This window comes from Leptonychotes weddellii, chromosome 9, assembly GCF_054177405.1.
Source record: "Leptonychotes weddellii isolate Sample4059 chromosome 9, ASM5417740v2, whole genome shotgun sequence".
NCBI lineage: Eukaryota > Metazoa > Chordata > Mammalia > Carnivora > Phocidae > Leptonychotes > Leptonychotes weddellii.
This window is the reverse complement of record NC_138377.1, coordinates 99,718,744-99,734,831: the sequence shown is the minus strand read 5'-3', so window position 1 is coordinate 99,734,831 and position 16,088 is coordinate 99,718,744. Positions and strand designations below refer to the sequence as shown.

At 47.4% G+C, this 16,088-nt stretch overlaps 1 protein-coding gene across 3 annotated transcripts in view; it reads left to right on the top strand.

Annotated features, from left to right (window-relative positions):
• The window catches only part of ADPGK (ADP dependent glucokinase), a 32,432-nt gene extending 16,652 nt beyond the window's left edge, over window positions 1-15,780 (top strand). For 2 of the 3 annotated variants that reach the window (XM_006731268.3, XM_031025877.2), the window contains exons 4-7: window positions 6,602-6,722; window positions 11,091-11,287; window positions 11,846-11,944; window positions 14,271-15,780. In XM_006731268.3, coding sequence (XP_006731331.2) covers window positions 6,602-6,722; window positions 11,091-11,287; window positions 11,846-11,944; window positions 14,271-14,825 — 972 coding nt within the window. In that variant the 3' untranslated portion in view covers window positions 14,826-15,780. The remainder of the gene's footprint in view (window positions 1-6,601; window positions 6,723-11,090; window positions 11,288-11,845; window positions 11,945-14,270) is intronic. The other variant, XM_006731269.3, reaches the window with a different exon arrangement.
• Window positions 15,781-16,088: the final 308 nt, after the last annotated feature.

Sequence of the window (16,088 nt, the reverse complement as noted above, 5' to 3'; positions counted from 1 at the left end):
TATTTGCTTTATATATTTAGGTCTCCTATGTTGGATGCATAGGTTTTTACAGTTGTTAAATCCACTTGTGGGATTGACCTCTTTATCATTATGTAACGCCCTTCTTTGTCTCATGATAGTCTTCGTTTTAAAGTCTATTTTGTCTCATTTAATATTGCTGCTCCAGCTTTTTTGTTTCCATTTGCATGGAATATCTTTTTTCATCCCTTCACTTTCGGTTTGTATTTATCTTTAGGTCTGAAGTGAGTCTCTTGTAGGCAGCAAGTTCTGGTGTTTTCATCCACTCATTCACCCTTGTGTCTTTTGATTGGAGCATTTAGTGCATTTACATTTAAAGTAATTATTGATAGGTATGTACTTATTGCGATTTTGTTAATTGTTTTCGTAGTTATTCTCTGTTCTTTTGCTCTCTTGCCTTGTGACTTGATGGCTTTCTTTAGTGTTGCGCTTGGATTCCTTTATTTTTTGTGTATCTGTTGTAGGTTTTTGGTTTGCAGTTACCATGAGGTTCGTATATAACATCCCATATATAGCAGTCTATTTTAAATTGATGGGTGGACACATTTTAAAAGCACTATGTTTTGACTCCCTCCACCCCATGTTTTATGTATTTGGAATCATATTTTACATTTTTAAAAATTTTGTGTGTCTCTTAACTAGTTATTGTAGATTTAGTTGATTTTACTCTTGTCTTTTAACCTTCACACTAACTTTATGAGTGACTTATCTACTACCTTTACTATATGTTTGCTTTTACCAGTAGAGATTTTTTCTTTCATAATTTTCTTCTAGTTACGGCCTCTTCATTTCTGCTTAAAAAAGTCTTTTAATATTTCTTATAAGGTCAGTTTAGTGTAGTGAACTCCTTTTAACTTTTGTTTGGGAAGCTCTTTATCACTTTTTCAGTTCTGAATGACAGTTCTGCAGGGTACCATATCCTTGGTGTCTTTGATCGTAGGTGTTTTCCTTTCAGCACTTTGAATATATCATAGGACTCCTTTCTGGCCTGCAAAGTTTCTGCTGAAAAATCAGCCAGTAGTCTTACAGGTGTTCCTGGGTGCATAACTAGTTGTTTTTCTACTGCTGCTTTTAAGCTTGGCTTCATCTTGCTTGGGGCTGTCTGTGCTTCCTGGACCTGACTGTCTGTTTCCTCCCCCAGGTTGGAGAAGTTTTCAGCTGTTATGCCTTCAGATAAGTTTTCTGTCCCTTTGTTTCTTCCTCTGAGATCCCTATAATGCTAATGTTATTTTGCCTGATATTGTCCCAGAGGTTCCCTTAATCTGTCCTCATTTTTTCTTCTTCTTCTTCTTTCTTTTTGCTTTCTTTTGCTGTTCAGCTTGGATGGCCTTCCAGAGCACTGATCCATTCTTCTGCATCCTCCAGTCTGCTGTTGAGTCCCTCTCGTGTATTTTTCATTGCAGTTATTGCTCAGCTCTGATTAGTTCTTTTTATATTTTCTCTTTGTTGAAGTTTGCACTGAGTTCATCCACTCCCAAGTTCAGTGAACATCTCTATGACCATTAATTACATTGAACTCTTTATCAGGTCGACCGCTTTTCTCTGTTTCATTTAGTTCTTTTTTCTGAGGTCTTTCTTAGGAACATATTTCTCTGTCTCATTTTGTTGGTCTCTCTCTTTGTTCCTACGTATTTGGTAGTTCATTCACATCTTCTGGTCTTGAAGGTGCTGGCCTTGTGTAGAAGGTATCCTTTGGGGCCCAGAAGTGCAGTCACCCCTGGTCAAGCAGAGGCACTTCTGGGGTGCCACCTGTGTGGGCCGCACGTACCCATCTGTTGTGTCTGGGCTGCAAGTGCTGTAGGCACGTTGGTGGTTGGGTTTGCCTGGCTAGCTCAGAGGCTGTGGCTGCTGCAGGGGTACTGGTGGTTGGGGCTGGCCTGCCCCTTCCTGGGGCAGGAGTCACCTTGGACAGGTGCAGATCCCAGCTGCCCGCCAGGTGTGGTGGGGTAAGAACCACTTTGGAGGGGGTACCTGCTGCGGTGGGCAGGTCAGGCAGAGCAGGTCTACAGGGAAATGCCGGAGCAGGGTGAGCAGTGGTGGTAAAGTAGATAGAAAGTGCTAGAACTTTTGTTTCCTAGTGTCAGGCCAGCTAGGCTGAAGGAGGGCAAAATATGGTACCTGCTAATGCTTCTATTCACAGAGAAAGTTCCTGCAGATCCCTGTCCCTGAAGTTAGTCAAATCTCTTCTATGGCCCAGGTGCTTTTCAAACTGCTGCCTCTGCACTGGGTCTTGGCGTGAGTAAGATTCTGTGTAAGCCCTTTAGTAGTGAAGTGTCAGTCTGCTATAACCCTCTTGTTCCCGTAAAGCTAAGCCCCACTGATTTTCAAAGCCAGACATTATAAAGGCTCCTCCTTCCAGTGCAGATCCCTAGGGCAGGGGGTGCCCAGTGTATGGTTTGAACCCCTCACTCCTTAGGGAGGACCTCCACACCTATGATATCCCTCCTACTTGTGGGTCAGGACGCCGGGGGTTTGGGTCCCGACCAGACTGTGTCTCTGTCACTTCTGCACTTCTCAGTATGTCTTTTTCTTTATGTCTTTAATGTGGAAGAGTTGTTCTGCTAATTTTCAGGTTGTTCTCAGAGAGAGTTGCTCTATATGTTGTTGCAGCCTCAGTGTGTCTGTGGGAGGAGATGAGCTCAGGATCTTTCCTCTCTGCAACTTCCCCTTGTGATCTTTTTTTTTTTCCTCTTTGCTTAGAGTTTAATCAGTTTTACTGATCTTTTCAATAAATAATGAACTTTAGGTTTCATTGATTTTTCTCTTTTGTATTTCATTAGTTTTGTTCATGTTGTTTAACTTGCTCTTTTTTTCCTAGTTTAAGGTAGAAGCTGATGTCATTGATTTGAGACTTTATTTTCTGATCTAGGTGTTTAGTGCTATAAATTTCCCCTTAAGTACTTCTTTTTTTTTTTTTTTTAAAGATTTATTTATTTATTTGAGAGAGAGAGAGCATGAGAGGGGGAGAGTCAGAGGGAGAAGCAGACCCCCCGCTGAGCAGGGAGCCCGATGTGGGACTCGATCCCAGGACTCCAGGATCATGACCTGAGCTGAAGGCAGTCGCTTAACCAACTGAGCCACCCAGGCGCCCTCCCCTTAAGTACTTCTTTAGCTGCATCCCACAGATTTTGATACATTATAGTTTTTTTTCATTCCATTCAACGTGCTTTCTAATAACCCTGTGATTTCTTGAGATGGGCTATTTGATAGCCCATCCATGAACTATTTATAAGTGTATGAGCTCCTTTCTAAACACTTTGGGGTGTTTCCAGATATCTTTCTGCTAATGATTTTTTTTTTTTTTAAGATTTTTATTTATTTATTTGAGAGAGATTGAGAGAATGAGTGGGAGGAGGGGCAGAGGGAGAAGCAGACTCCCTGCAGAGCAGGGAGCCCGATGAGGGACTCGATCCCAGGACCCCAGGATCATGACCTGAGCAGATGGTTAATCGACTGAGTCACCCAGGCGCCCTCTGCTGATGATTTCTATTTTAATTACATTGTGGTCAGAGAATATGCTTCTCTTGATCCTGTTAAATTTATTGAGACTTTTTTTATGACCTAGAATATGGTCTATCTTAGTAAAGTTTTTTTTGTTTGTTTGTTTAAGATTTTGTTTATCTGAGAGAGAGAGCATGGATGCCAGGGAGAATGGGGGGAGTGGGAGGGCAGAGGAAGAGGGAGAGTTATATTCTGCTGTTGTTGGATGAAATATTTTATAAATGTCAGGCCAAGTTGGTTGGTAGTGTTGTTTAGGTCTTCTATATTCTTACTGATTTTGTGTCTATTTGATTTATCAGTTATTGAGAGGCAAGTATTAACATCCTCATCTATAGTTATAGATTTATCTATTCCATACAATTCTATAACTTTGTGCTTCATATATTTTTAAGCCCTGTCATTAAGTGTATACCTAACTATTTATGATTGCTGTATCCTCTTCATGAATTGACCTCTTTATCATTGCCAGGGATAAAGAAAATCATTTCATAATATTTGCTCTAAAATCTGTTTTGGTTACAATTGCCATTGTAGCTTTCTTTTGATTAGTGTTAGTGTGACATATCTTTTTCCATTTTTCTGTTTTAACCTATTGGTGTCTTTATATTTAAAATGTATTCCTTGGGCAGTGGGAGGATGGGCAAAATGGGTGAAGGGGAGTGGGAAGTACAGGCCTCCAGTTGTGGAATGAAAAAGTCATGGGGATGAAAGGTACAGCAGAGGGAATTGTAGTCAGTGGTATTGTAATAGTGTTGGTAGCTACACCTTTGGTGAGCATAGCATAACATATAGACTTGTTGTATCACTATATTGTACACTTGAAACTAATGTAACATTGTGTGTCAACTATACTTCAATAAAAAAAAATAATAATAATAATGTGTCCAGATAAAAACAACAACATACAAGTCTGTTGCAAAGTAAATAAAATGGTGACTTAGATTTCATAATTAATAAAGAATATATTTTTTGTAGGCAGCATATATTTGGGGCTTACTTTTTAATTCACTTTGACAGTCTCCTTTACTTGGGCTATTTAGGCCATTTGCACTTAATGTATTTGTTAATAGATTAGGTTTAAGTCTGACATCTTGCTCTTTGTTTTCTGTTTGTCCCACCTCTTTATCTTCCCTTTTTCCTCTTTTTCTGCACTCTTTTGAATTATTTTCTATGCTTTCAGATTATCTTCTGGCTTATTTGCTATAATTCCTTGTTATTTTAGTGGTTGCTTTAAGATTTATAGTGTACATTTTTAGCCATCACGATCTGCTGTCAGTGATATCATACCTAATGTATAATCTAAGGACTTTATAATAAATAGGTGCTTCCATTTCTTTTCTCTGGTCTTTAGTGTTGTTGTCATATGGTTTACTTCCGTGTATATTATAAACCTCATCCTGTGTTGTTAATATTGCTCTTTAAACAGTTGATTATCTTTTATAAAGATTTAAATAATAAGAAAAAGATCTTATATACTTACCCAGAGTTACCATTTTTGGTGCTCCTCATTCCTTTGTTTAGATCCTTATTTCCATCTGGTATCATTTAACTTGTGCCTGAAGGATTTCCTTTAACCTTTCATATAGTGCAGGTCTACTGATGATGAACTCTTTCACATTTTGTATATCTGGAAACAATCCTTTAATTTGATGTGGCATTTGTAGGTCTTACTCAGTTCGGTTTTTTTCCTGTTAGGGATCACTGTCCTTTGTTGTTGTGTCCAAATGTTGTAAAAACCATTGTTTCATGTATTTTGTCTGTTTTTGTTGTTTTGGGCAGGAGGGTAAATTTGGCCTGTGATCTCTCATCTTGGAGGCTGAAGTTCTGCCCAGGAATTAGAGAAAACAAGTAAAGTTGTAGCTGTACAAGCAAGCAGTTAATTAGCAAGTAAAACGCCTTTTGAAGTTTCTGGGTGGGGCATATTAAATCTGACATGGTGTTGATCATCTCTGGGGACTTTCCTTTACGTCGCTGTCCAAGCCCTCATTGTTTGGTGGTTTTGAGCCCGTTGGCCTGGCTGTGAGAGGGGTCCAGAGCCTGCCTGGCAGAGCAGCAGTAGATGTGAAATGACTTCTAGAAGGAAGAGCCAGGTAGAGTCCCAGGTTGGAGTTGAAGAAAAGGTTTAGGGAAAGTTTCAGAGCACCTGCCTCCCAACTGAGGTGCTCTTTAATTCCCATCTCTGGAAGGCTATCCTGCTTACATAACAGCCAAGTATAATAGGGAGCCCCATCCCACAAATTAGGTCCTCTGATTGGAGGGCCATATTGTGATTCTGAGGCTCTTTTCTATACTGTGTAAAATTCAAACAGAATTGTTTTCATCGGGCAACTCTGAGTAGACAACATGCCATTATCTGTTTGCCTACATAGGATGAGAGAGTAAAGAAAAGAAAGTGGGGGTGGGGTGTGTCTTAGTTTGCTTCGACAGCCATAATAACAAAATGCCATAGGCTGGGCAGCTTCAACAACAGAAATTTATTTTGTCACAATTCTGAGGCTGGCAAGTCCAAGATCAAGGTTCCAACAGGGTCCAGTTTCTGGTGAGGGCTTCTTTCCTGGCTTGCAGCCACCTTCTGGTGTGTCCTCACATGGCCTTTCTTCAGTGGGCATGTTGGAAAGAGAGAGATCTAGCTCTCCCTTTTTCTTTTCTTATGAGGCCACCAATCCTCCTGGATTAGGACTGCACCCATATGACCCTTAATTACCTCCTGAAAGCCCTGTCTGCAAATACTGTCACATCGGCAGTTAGGCTTCAACTTAGGAATTTGGAGGAGGACACAAACATTCAGTCACTTACAGAGTGTATGAGATTCCACAGCTACGTAGGTATCTGTCTAACAGGTGTGACTCGGGTCTTTTGTCAGCCCCTCATTTCCGGTGGCCATTCCCTCCAGAGGCCCAAGCCCTGGTTAATAGCTCCCTCTACTACATACCTCCAAACCAAAAGCTTTTAAAATTAGATTAGGATTCCAGTTTTTTGTTGAAATGAATAGAAGTGGCCTGGATGTCCCTGTTGGTTACTGTATAGATTCTATGGGAAAAGGGACAGATCTCCTAATAGATTTCCTCTATCTTGTCTCCAGATTCTTCTTTGCGGTCCAGTTGGTCCAAAGCTGCATGAACTTCTTGATGATAATGTCTTTGTTCCACCAGAGTCGTTGCAGGAAGCGGATGAGTTCCACCTTATTTTAGAATATCAGGCAGGTAAGAGAAATGAGTAAGTAATGGTGTGAGACTGTACAAGGGACTGTGTGTTGTCAGACTGGGGTGCGACTGTGCTAGAAATTGATCTTTGTAAGTTGGCGGGACCCTTTCTTGCCTTACGAAGATTGCCTGACCTCTTGGTTCTGCTGAGCTGATGCTGGCCATTATCTCAAGAACAGAGAGTATTGTAACATTGAAGAAAATTCCCAGATCTACAAACAGAACTGACCTGACCCCAAGAGAAATTAGGCTCTAGGAAAACCGGCATCTTGAATAAAAATGAAAATGTGTTAAACACACATATTCCAAGTTTTATTACTAAAGAGAAGGGCAGGTAACATCTGTACAACACTGTGCTGGATTCTGCCCTAGGCTTTTCTGGCCAACTGTTCCAAGCTGTTAGGATTGATTCCAGGCCTCTGGCAAACTTCCTTTGAAGCCTTTTATTTTCCCTTGGGTGTGGAAGTGTTTGTATTTAGCAACACTTAATTATTTCCCATTATATAACATTCCAGTGTTCATCAGTCCAAATCCAGCCCATCCGGCGTCACTCCCAGTAGACTTTGTGTGTCACAGAGACTACAGTTCTGATTCTTAGAGAATCCTCAATACCTAAACATATTTTAACTCTGTTCATTTAATCTGCATATTTGCTGTTGTCTCTTTGCTCTGCTCAGAACTCAGACTCTTGAATTTCTGACTCAACACATCATTAACTCAAGTTAAAGACTCAAGCATCTAAACAGACTAATTAGTCCCTTAAAGCACTACTTTAATAGGCTTCAGTGAACTGCTTCCAAGTCGATTAAGAGAACCTCACGTACTAGAGTAATTAATGTGAGATAGGAATTAGAGTGCTTCTTGAAAATTATGTTTTTCTCCATGTGCAAAAAAGGAATTGTTTGTCTCTGGTTCTCTTTTGGGTGCTTCTTGTAATCAGGAGGTTAGGAAGGGCTAGGTCTGGACGTTATGGACAGAATGTTGCAGTAGGTGGTTCACATTTAATTATACGCAAGTTTTGAGTTTCTCAGAAACTCAGACTGATAGTTCTTACTGCCTGAAGGTTGTGGCAAGGGTTCAGAGGTACCGGGAGCTCCTTCAGTGAAAGGCATGAAGCAGACTGTTGACAGGAAGGGTCTAGAGGAGCTAACGAGCCTTGGAGGTGCTGCTGCTGCCAGTTCCAGATTCCTCTCCCTTGCACCCTGCTGGTGCTCACCTCATGACCTGGGGACCTTCCTGGTTCCTGGTTCCCGTCAGCTTCCCTGGTGACTGCAGGGTGGAGAGACTGCTCTCCTCCACTGGATTGTGCTGTTGGATTTGACCGCTGTGCCTCGTGTGGAGGTAAGCAGACGGCACAGCCTATCTTCAAAGGAGACTGTCTCCATCCTGGGGTTTCTAAACCCCACACTTTAGTTTTTCTTTTCTATGCCTTATTTTGTTAGTACAAAGCAGGGCCTCCCATGAAACTTTATGGGAAGTTACATTTTCACTGACCCTTGGAGGGAAGCTAGTCTGGTGGCAGAAGCCCTTGGATCACTTGTCTTCACAGAAATCCATCCCCAGCTTCTCTCATATTTAGATGAATAAATTCCCAAAGAGGATTTGTCACCAATGCTTTCCTCCTTTTCCCCTGCCGGACTTGCCCAGAGAAGCTTGTTTTCAGGCTTTGGGCCGGGGACCCACTGAGTCATACATAGGTGTTGCTGACCTAGTGGCCGAAGGGCAGGACGGTAAATTGAGAGAAGGGATCGCTCAGAGAAACGCATTCCAAGTTCTGTGAGAACCGGGGCGTTGAGGTTCCAGGCTTGCCCTGTCTGCGTTCCAGTCGGTTTGCTTCTCAGGCCGTTCCGTCAGTCCTGTGTCCTCTAGGAACAGCCAGGGAGCAGCTCTTCACTTCCCTCCTCGTCTTTGCCTCACAGAGGCCTATTTATTTTGCTTCTCCTCTCTTTCCCTGAGGAAATTCATTTACTTTGAATGCCGTGTGGCTCTCCTGGGTAAGTTAGGCGGTGCTTCTCAGCAGCTTCACTCTGGAAGGGGCAGCCCCAGGTCTTGCCCTTGGGAGGATTCTGATGTGGATTCCTCCCCTTGTGCGGAGTCTTGTCAGTGGGGAAGATGTTGGATTTGGAGTCATACCCATATTCTTTGTTGTCACAGGCCATCGAAGTCCTCAGTCTTTCCTCTCCTTCGCTTGTTCTTCGCTCATTCATTTGTTCACACGCTACATGCAGGGGCGGTGTGAGGCAGGACGAGCTGGTGCCAGAAGGCGCGGGCCCTGCGCTCAGCTCGCAGCTCACTGCAGGGCATGGGCTCTTGAGCAGATGATTACAAAATCATGTGCCCCATCCTTAAGAGGTACCAACAGTGGCCCAGGGGAGGAAGCAGCTGAATCTACTGGGGTTGGCAGAGTTAGGGAAGGCTTCGCAGGGGAGGCTGCCCTTGCTTTGGGTCTTTGGAGATAAAACAGGGTCGGAGTGTTGCACTCAGCTGTGTGGGCCATTATTGGGTGTTTTCTTTGGACAAATGGTAAGACGTGGACCAGGAATTAAAGGAATGTGTTGGTGTAACCGACATAACCATTGTGTTGGGGTTCAGTAAATAGGAAATGTCTTTTTCTGCTTTCATAGATTTTTATATTGACCCACATATAAAATGTTTTTCAGAGGAATGGATTCAATAAAGCTGAACTCACAGTAAAGGAAAGATGGGCTCTGCCAACCTTGACACTCACTCCAGAGTAAGCCCTGTATGCACACGCGCACTCCCTGTGGAGAGGCAAGGCTTCTGTTTGGAGAGGCCTGTTGTAGGAAGGAGGAAGAGGTTTGCTGACAACAGTTAGCACATCAGCCTGCAGTATGAGGAAACCCTCTGCTGTGGTTTGTCTGCCTTCGGGAAAAGCTTTCTGAAGGATTGTCCAGTAACTGATAGAAACCAGTGAAAAACGAGCTTTCAGTGTATGAATTCTAATTTTGTAAATGAGATGAATACTTGGAGGGAAAGCTATAGAAACCCAGCTCCTAAATCCTTGCCCCTGAGTCTCCGGAAGTGCCTCCATGCTGGTTTGGGGGGGCAGGAGGGATCATTTAGGAATTGCCTGAAGCAGTTACAGAGCCCAGGTGGCCCTTGCGCTGACTGAGTTTCAAGATTTGCTGCCAAGCCTTGGGAGAAGAAAGAGTGGTGAGGCTTCACCAGGGGAACCCAGGGAAGGCCTCTGTCTCTTGCCCTGCTTTAGGACTCCCAGCCATAGCACACGCCTCTCAGATGCTTGGCCGCTGTGGGGTCTGCGTGGGTCGTTCTGCACCCACGTGCACAGCGGTGGGCCCCAGCACCTGCACATCTAAAACTCAGCTCCCCAGGAGATTCTGACGCAGGGCCTGTGGGGAGAGCCACTCCTGTGGTGGGCACAGATCCCAAACTGCTCCCCCCACCAGAAGACCCAGCCAGGGGTGCATCTCGCCTCCCTCGGCTTGAGTGGGCCCTCTCTGCAGGGCCTGTGACAGGTACTTTGAGAATCAAGAGACGTGCAATGTTCCCTTCAAAGAGCTGCCATTCTGTTTGGGGAGATGGGGCACAGATGTGTGACAAGTTAAGTAATGGTGTAAGTTTGAATACTCGTTCAGAACCGTGGGAGAACTAGCTCAAAGCAAAATGATACTCCCCAAACCGTGGGCAGGGAAACCTCTGGGGATGCTCAGAGCAGTGAAAGTGCACCTCAGGCTGGAGCAGTCAGCAGCCACTTAGGGAGGAGGTAACGCTTGAACTTGGTCTTGAGCAGTCATTATTCCAAAGCAGCGCACTCAGAGGCGGCTAGAGCAGCCAGACGTTGTTACCTTCTGGATCAAGTGCCAGGAAACCACCAGCGGGCAGCAGGGAGGAGGGGCTGCAGTCAGCTTGCCTCCATGGGGCCCGGCTGCATGAGAGATGCTCGAGGCCCGGCTGCGAGGTGGGAAGTGCGTCGAGAAAGATCGCGTGTTCCATGTGCAGGGACGTGCACGCTGTGTGCCGGATGCTGGTGTTTGGAAGCCGTGCTACAGGGAGGGGCCACAGGCGTCCTGTGTGTGAGAGCTCAGTGGGCGGGAAGCGCTCCTGGGACTAACTGGCAGCCCCTTGACAGAGGCATAGGGCGCCCATGCTGTGTTTGTTGTGTTGTTGGGCTGGGGTCGGGGTCGGGGTCCGGTGGATTGGTTTCTTTACTGACCACCGTCCTGGATGCAGCGCCATGCTGGCCTAGGCCATTGTCGCCGGGCTGCACTCAGCCACAAGCCAGCGTGCCCGGAGCCGGGGCTCCCGTGAGGCCCCCTCCCGCCCCCACAGCCAGGAGACCTAAAGCCTCTTCCTTTTCTTCCCACTGTGTTGCCTGGGCTTTTCTAGGGGAGGAGTGGGGCCGGTTAAAAGCTCCCCATGCCAACCGATTCATCTTCTCCCACGACCTCTCCAACGGGGCCATGAATATGCTGGAGGTGTTCGTGTCCAGCCTGGAGGAGTTTCAGCCAGACCTGGTGGTCCTCTCTGGATTGCACATGATGGAGGGACAGAGCAAGGAGCTGCAGAGGAAGAGGCTCTTGGAGGTAATAGCACTGTCACAGAATTTCACAGATCTCGGCTGGCGTTGTTCCTCAGGTTCCTGCCGCTCTCGGCCTCTGCAGCTCGTGCTGCCTGGTCCTCGGTCCTGGCCTCCCCGGGACGACGGACGGCAGCCGCCGCGGGGACGCGCCTCCCGGTGCCCCTTCGGCCGCGGGCGGCAGCTCCAGCAGGACAGGGCAGAACGTCTCTCGCCCGAGCCTCTGCGCCCTGCGCTTCGCCGCGGTGTGTGGTCTGCGGCCTCTGTGTCGTGTGTGTCGTCTCTTCACATCAGCTGTGCGGCGGTTCCCCGGGGTAGGCCCCCAGGAAGAGGCTGCTCCCGGAGCGCGCGGGCGGTTCTTGGTGCCCGGAGTGTAGGACCCCGGCGCCTCCCTGTCGGCAAGAGCGTCCCTTGTCTGGAGGCTGTGGTGACCCCCGGGGCTTAGAGCTTGCATCATGATGCAAAAAAGGCTGTGACCAGAGGCACTGCCTCTCGGCCTTGACCCTTTCTTGCCTCTTGCGTGAGTTCTGTTTCTAATGGCACCACTGCGCTCTTCTCTTGGCAGGTCGTGACCTCCATTTCTGACATCCCCACTGGTATTCCGGTTCACCTCGAGCTGGCCAGTATGACCAACAAGGAGCTCATGAGGAGCATCATGCATCAGGTAACCACAGGGCAGCACGTGCGGCCTTCTGTGGCCCTCGCCCACCTGCCCGGAGGGGCCGGCTCTTAGGGCTCACGGGCCAGCTCACTGAGGCATGGATGTTCTGTCACTCAGACCTGGGTCCATGAAGATCCAAATAAGGAGCCAGAGCCGTTCTGGAACAGGATCTCCTACTAGGTTAGCAATACGGCAGCGTCCCTGATGGATTTGTGGGTCCTATTTCTCCTGGAATGGAGAAGTTGGACGTGAATGGGTTTTGTGGTAGAACCCAAAGGAGAAAAGAGCCCAGCTCAGCTGCTTTCAGTTGAACTTCCAGAAACTCAGAGGAGAGGAACTTTGGGGGAGCTTCACTCCCTCACCACCAGGCACCAAGGTGTTCGACTCGTACCTCCGGTCAGCAGCAGGGATTAGACCCGGGAGTACGGTGCTTCAGAGCACAGACTTCGGAAGCCGGGGTTGGCATGGCCGCTTTGCCGTTCTCTAGCTTTGTGAACTTAGGCAAGTTACGGAACCTTTTAATTTATTATTATTTAACCTTTTTAATGGGTGATATATTCATATGGTTCGAACCCCAATGATACCAAGACACACAGTGACGTCTCCCTCCCACCACCCGTACCCACTGTTAGGAATCTTCTTGGTTTCATCCTTATTTCTCCAGAGTCACGTACAAATAGAAGCAAACATGGGGATATATCCTTCATGTTTGGTCCCTTTTTACCCCAAAAGATAGCACTGTGTACGGAATGTGGACTGTTCTGCACTTTGCTTCTTCTCACTGACTGGATTTTGGAGGCCTTTTCTCCGTCATCACTGGGGAGCATGCTGTCTTTTCACAGCCAGGCGATGAAAGGGAGCATGTGGGGTCCCCAGGTTGGTTATTCACCGTGCACCGTGTCGGTGGGCATCTTGGTTTCTGTCCTTTGCTATCCCAGACGGTGGTGCAGCAGAGAACCTGGTGTAGGACTTCCATCTCCCCGTGAGCAGGTACCTATGTCTGATGAATTCACAGAAGCACAGTGCTCGGTGAGGCAGAAAAGGCCCTTGTGGGTGTAATGTTGCCAAGGTGCCCTCCACGGAGCTGTCCCCACTCACCCCCGCTAGAACTCTTTACAGGTGCTCATTTCCTCATGTCCTTGCCACCAGAACGTGATTAGAAACACGCATTCTTTGGCCAGTCTGACAGGTGAAAAATATTTGAGAATAATTGTGGGTTGTTTTAATAGACTTTACTTTTTAGGGCAGTTTCAAGTTGGTAGCAAAAGTGAGTAGCATGTCGTGAGCTCCCAAATACCACATGCAGGCGCCGCCCGCACGCCGCGGTTTACGTCGGCGTTTGCACTTGGTGTTTCTCAGTGGAGGTTTCGATTTGCATTTCTCCTTTAAGGTTATCTTTCCACCTTTTAAAAAGGCCATGTTTATTTCATTTTCTGTGTATCTGTTTAACCTTTCTGAGCCTCAGTCCCCTTATCTGGGAAATGGAGGCGATTCCTCCTTCTGAGAGGGTTATGGTAAGAAGTGAATGAAATAAAGCCACCCGCTCAGGGCCTGGCACAGCACATGCCGTACGTGGCAGTGCAAAGGTTCCAGGCCACCGGTTTCTAAATAATAAATGCATGCACGCGCACACACACGCACCCCTTGCACTCTCCCTCCCTCCAGGGGCTCCTCTCCCTCACACATTCCCCGTGTGTGCGGTTCTCTGGCTCCGCCAGGTCAGAGATCGGTCGACACAGTGGCTCCTTTAAGACTAAAACCGGCCCTTTGCACACCGTGGCTACTCGGCTCGGCCTTCCCTAACCCACAGCTGCTTAAAAAGCTTAGCTCTGACGGGAGACCTTTCTCCCTGCTTTTTGGGGTTGTGTACACGGAACCACGGGACCCTGTGTGCCGCAGGGCCTTCTCTGTCTCACCGGCACGGCGCCGGCTGGCGTTCGGGAACCAAGAGCCTGGTCCCACCAGTAGGCAGAGGGGCTGCTGCGCGTGCGAAGTCTCAAGCGGGGTGCCATGGACGGAAATAGGAAGTAGGTGCCCCTCTGCCCTTGGTCGGAGTGAATATAGCAGAAGGCCGAGTCTACAAAGTGTCACTGCCACTTTCTGGGTTTATCCCAAGTGGTGATAAAGGTGCGGCTAGAGGTGTCATGGCCAAAGCAGTCATCTGTGACCGTCCCTTCCCCGGCGCGTGCTCCGGGGCGGGGAGTCTCGTGGGAAGGAAGAGAGACGCCGTACTGCCTGCCTTCCCTGGACTGTAGTCACGGGCTGTGTCCTCGGGTCTCTTAGGAGCTGGGTGTCCATCAGAAAGAGACCTCCGTTGTGTTTCTGTTAGCAGGTCTTTCCTGCGGTGACTTCCCTGGGCCTGAACGAACAGGAGCTGCTTTTCCTCAGCCAGGCGGCATCTGGACCTCACTCCTCTCTCTCTTCCTGGAATGGCGTCCCCGACGTGGGCATGGTCAGTGACATCCTCTTTTGGATCTTGAAGGAACATGGGAGGAGTAAAAGCAGAGCCTCAGACCTCACCAGGATCCATTTCCACACGCTGGTCTACCACATCCTGGCCACTGTCGACGGACACTGGGCCAACCAGCTGGCGGCTGTGGCCGCAGGAGCGCGCGTGGCCGGGACGCAGGCCTGCGCCACGGAAGCCATAGACGCCAACCGTGTGTCCCTGCAGGCGCCCCACGAGTTCATGACTTCCCATTCAGAGGTGGGCTCGAGGATCGTAATAAACCCCAATGAGCCAGTGGCAGAGTGGCACAGGGAGGGAATATCCTTCCACTTCACACCAGTCCTGGTGTGTAAAGATCCCATTCGAACTGTGGGCCTTGGAGATGCCATTTCCGCTGAAGGCCTCTTCTATTCAGAAGTCCGCCCTCACTCCTAGGAAGTAATTTTTCTGAAGGAGAGCTACCCAATTTAAGAATGACAGGAAAAATAGGATGGAGGCGTGTCAAAACAGCTTCTAGATCTAATTGAAAGATAGCCAAAGAAACAACAGATTCAACTCTATCAGATACATTCCAGCCTGTTGACGATTACACAAAAACATTTCAGGTTTTCCTCAGAATTTAGCTATCTACTAACGAGACTGGATTTTTGTTTTTTTTTATGTTGTGTGTTACAGGGGTAAAACTTGATTCCCATGTCCCCATTTTATGCAGCGTTGTCCGGTATCTTAGGCCAGACTGCGCTGTGGAGAGCACGTCGGCTGGAGAAAGCGCTTCCGCCGGCGCCAGGGTCTCATGCTCTCTCTCTGCTGCGCGCTTGTGGGCAGGATCATGATTTCCATTCAGTGTTACAATGAAAATATTTAAGGAGCACCCCTTCTGAGTCTTCTGCTCTCGAACTTAAGACAGAGCCACAAGTCAGGACAAAACAATCGCCCCTGTGCTTCGTAGTCCCCACCCAGGCCGGGAGCCTCGCGCAGCCTTTGCGGGAGGCCTTCCAGAAGCCTGGCTCGCCTGCCGGGTGGGCTGCGGGGGCTGCTGGGCTCTGCCTTCTGCCCTGGCGCCCGGGGTTGTGGGCTGCCTGGTCAGAGCCCACCGTGCCTGGGCCCAGTCCCAGCCGCCGGCTGTGGGCACGCTTTCCACAGTGGAAGACCGATCGTTGTTCACTCTGATCCTTGAAGGAATTTGCTTTTACAACTGGAATACGCTTCTGCGGGTGTAACAGATCATGTTTGTTTTACATTAACACACCACATCCAGTAAAGAGTTTTACCTCATCAGAGCCCCAGAATCATGAATAAATCTGTCCTGTTATGTATTTGTTTTTTTATAAGTCAAGGAGACTTCTGTGTGCTTTTAAATATATTAAAAAAAATTTACATTTCAGGAGTACTAAGTCTACTTGTGATTGATTTTGTTTCTCCCAGCACCACTCTGGAGCCAGATAAAGTATAAATCATTTCTGATCCTGACTAGGATGTGGGTTGTATGTTCCTGTGCTCTTGAGGTGTTTATCTTGTCTTCCCTGCTGCTGGGTTTAGGCAGTCCCTCGCGCTGAGCCCAGGCTATAGGTCTTTCGTCTGTTGGGTTAAGGTGACAGAAGACAGTAGTACTAAGTAGCCAAGCCACCACAAAACAGCAGTTTGAAAGAGTGCTCACGGTGAGCCTTCTCCGTTGTTTGAAGAGTGGTGTAAACGTGG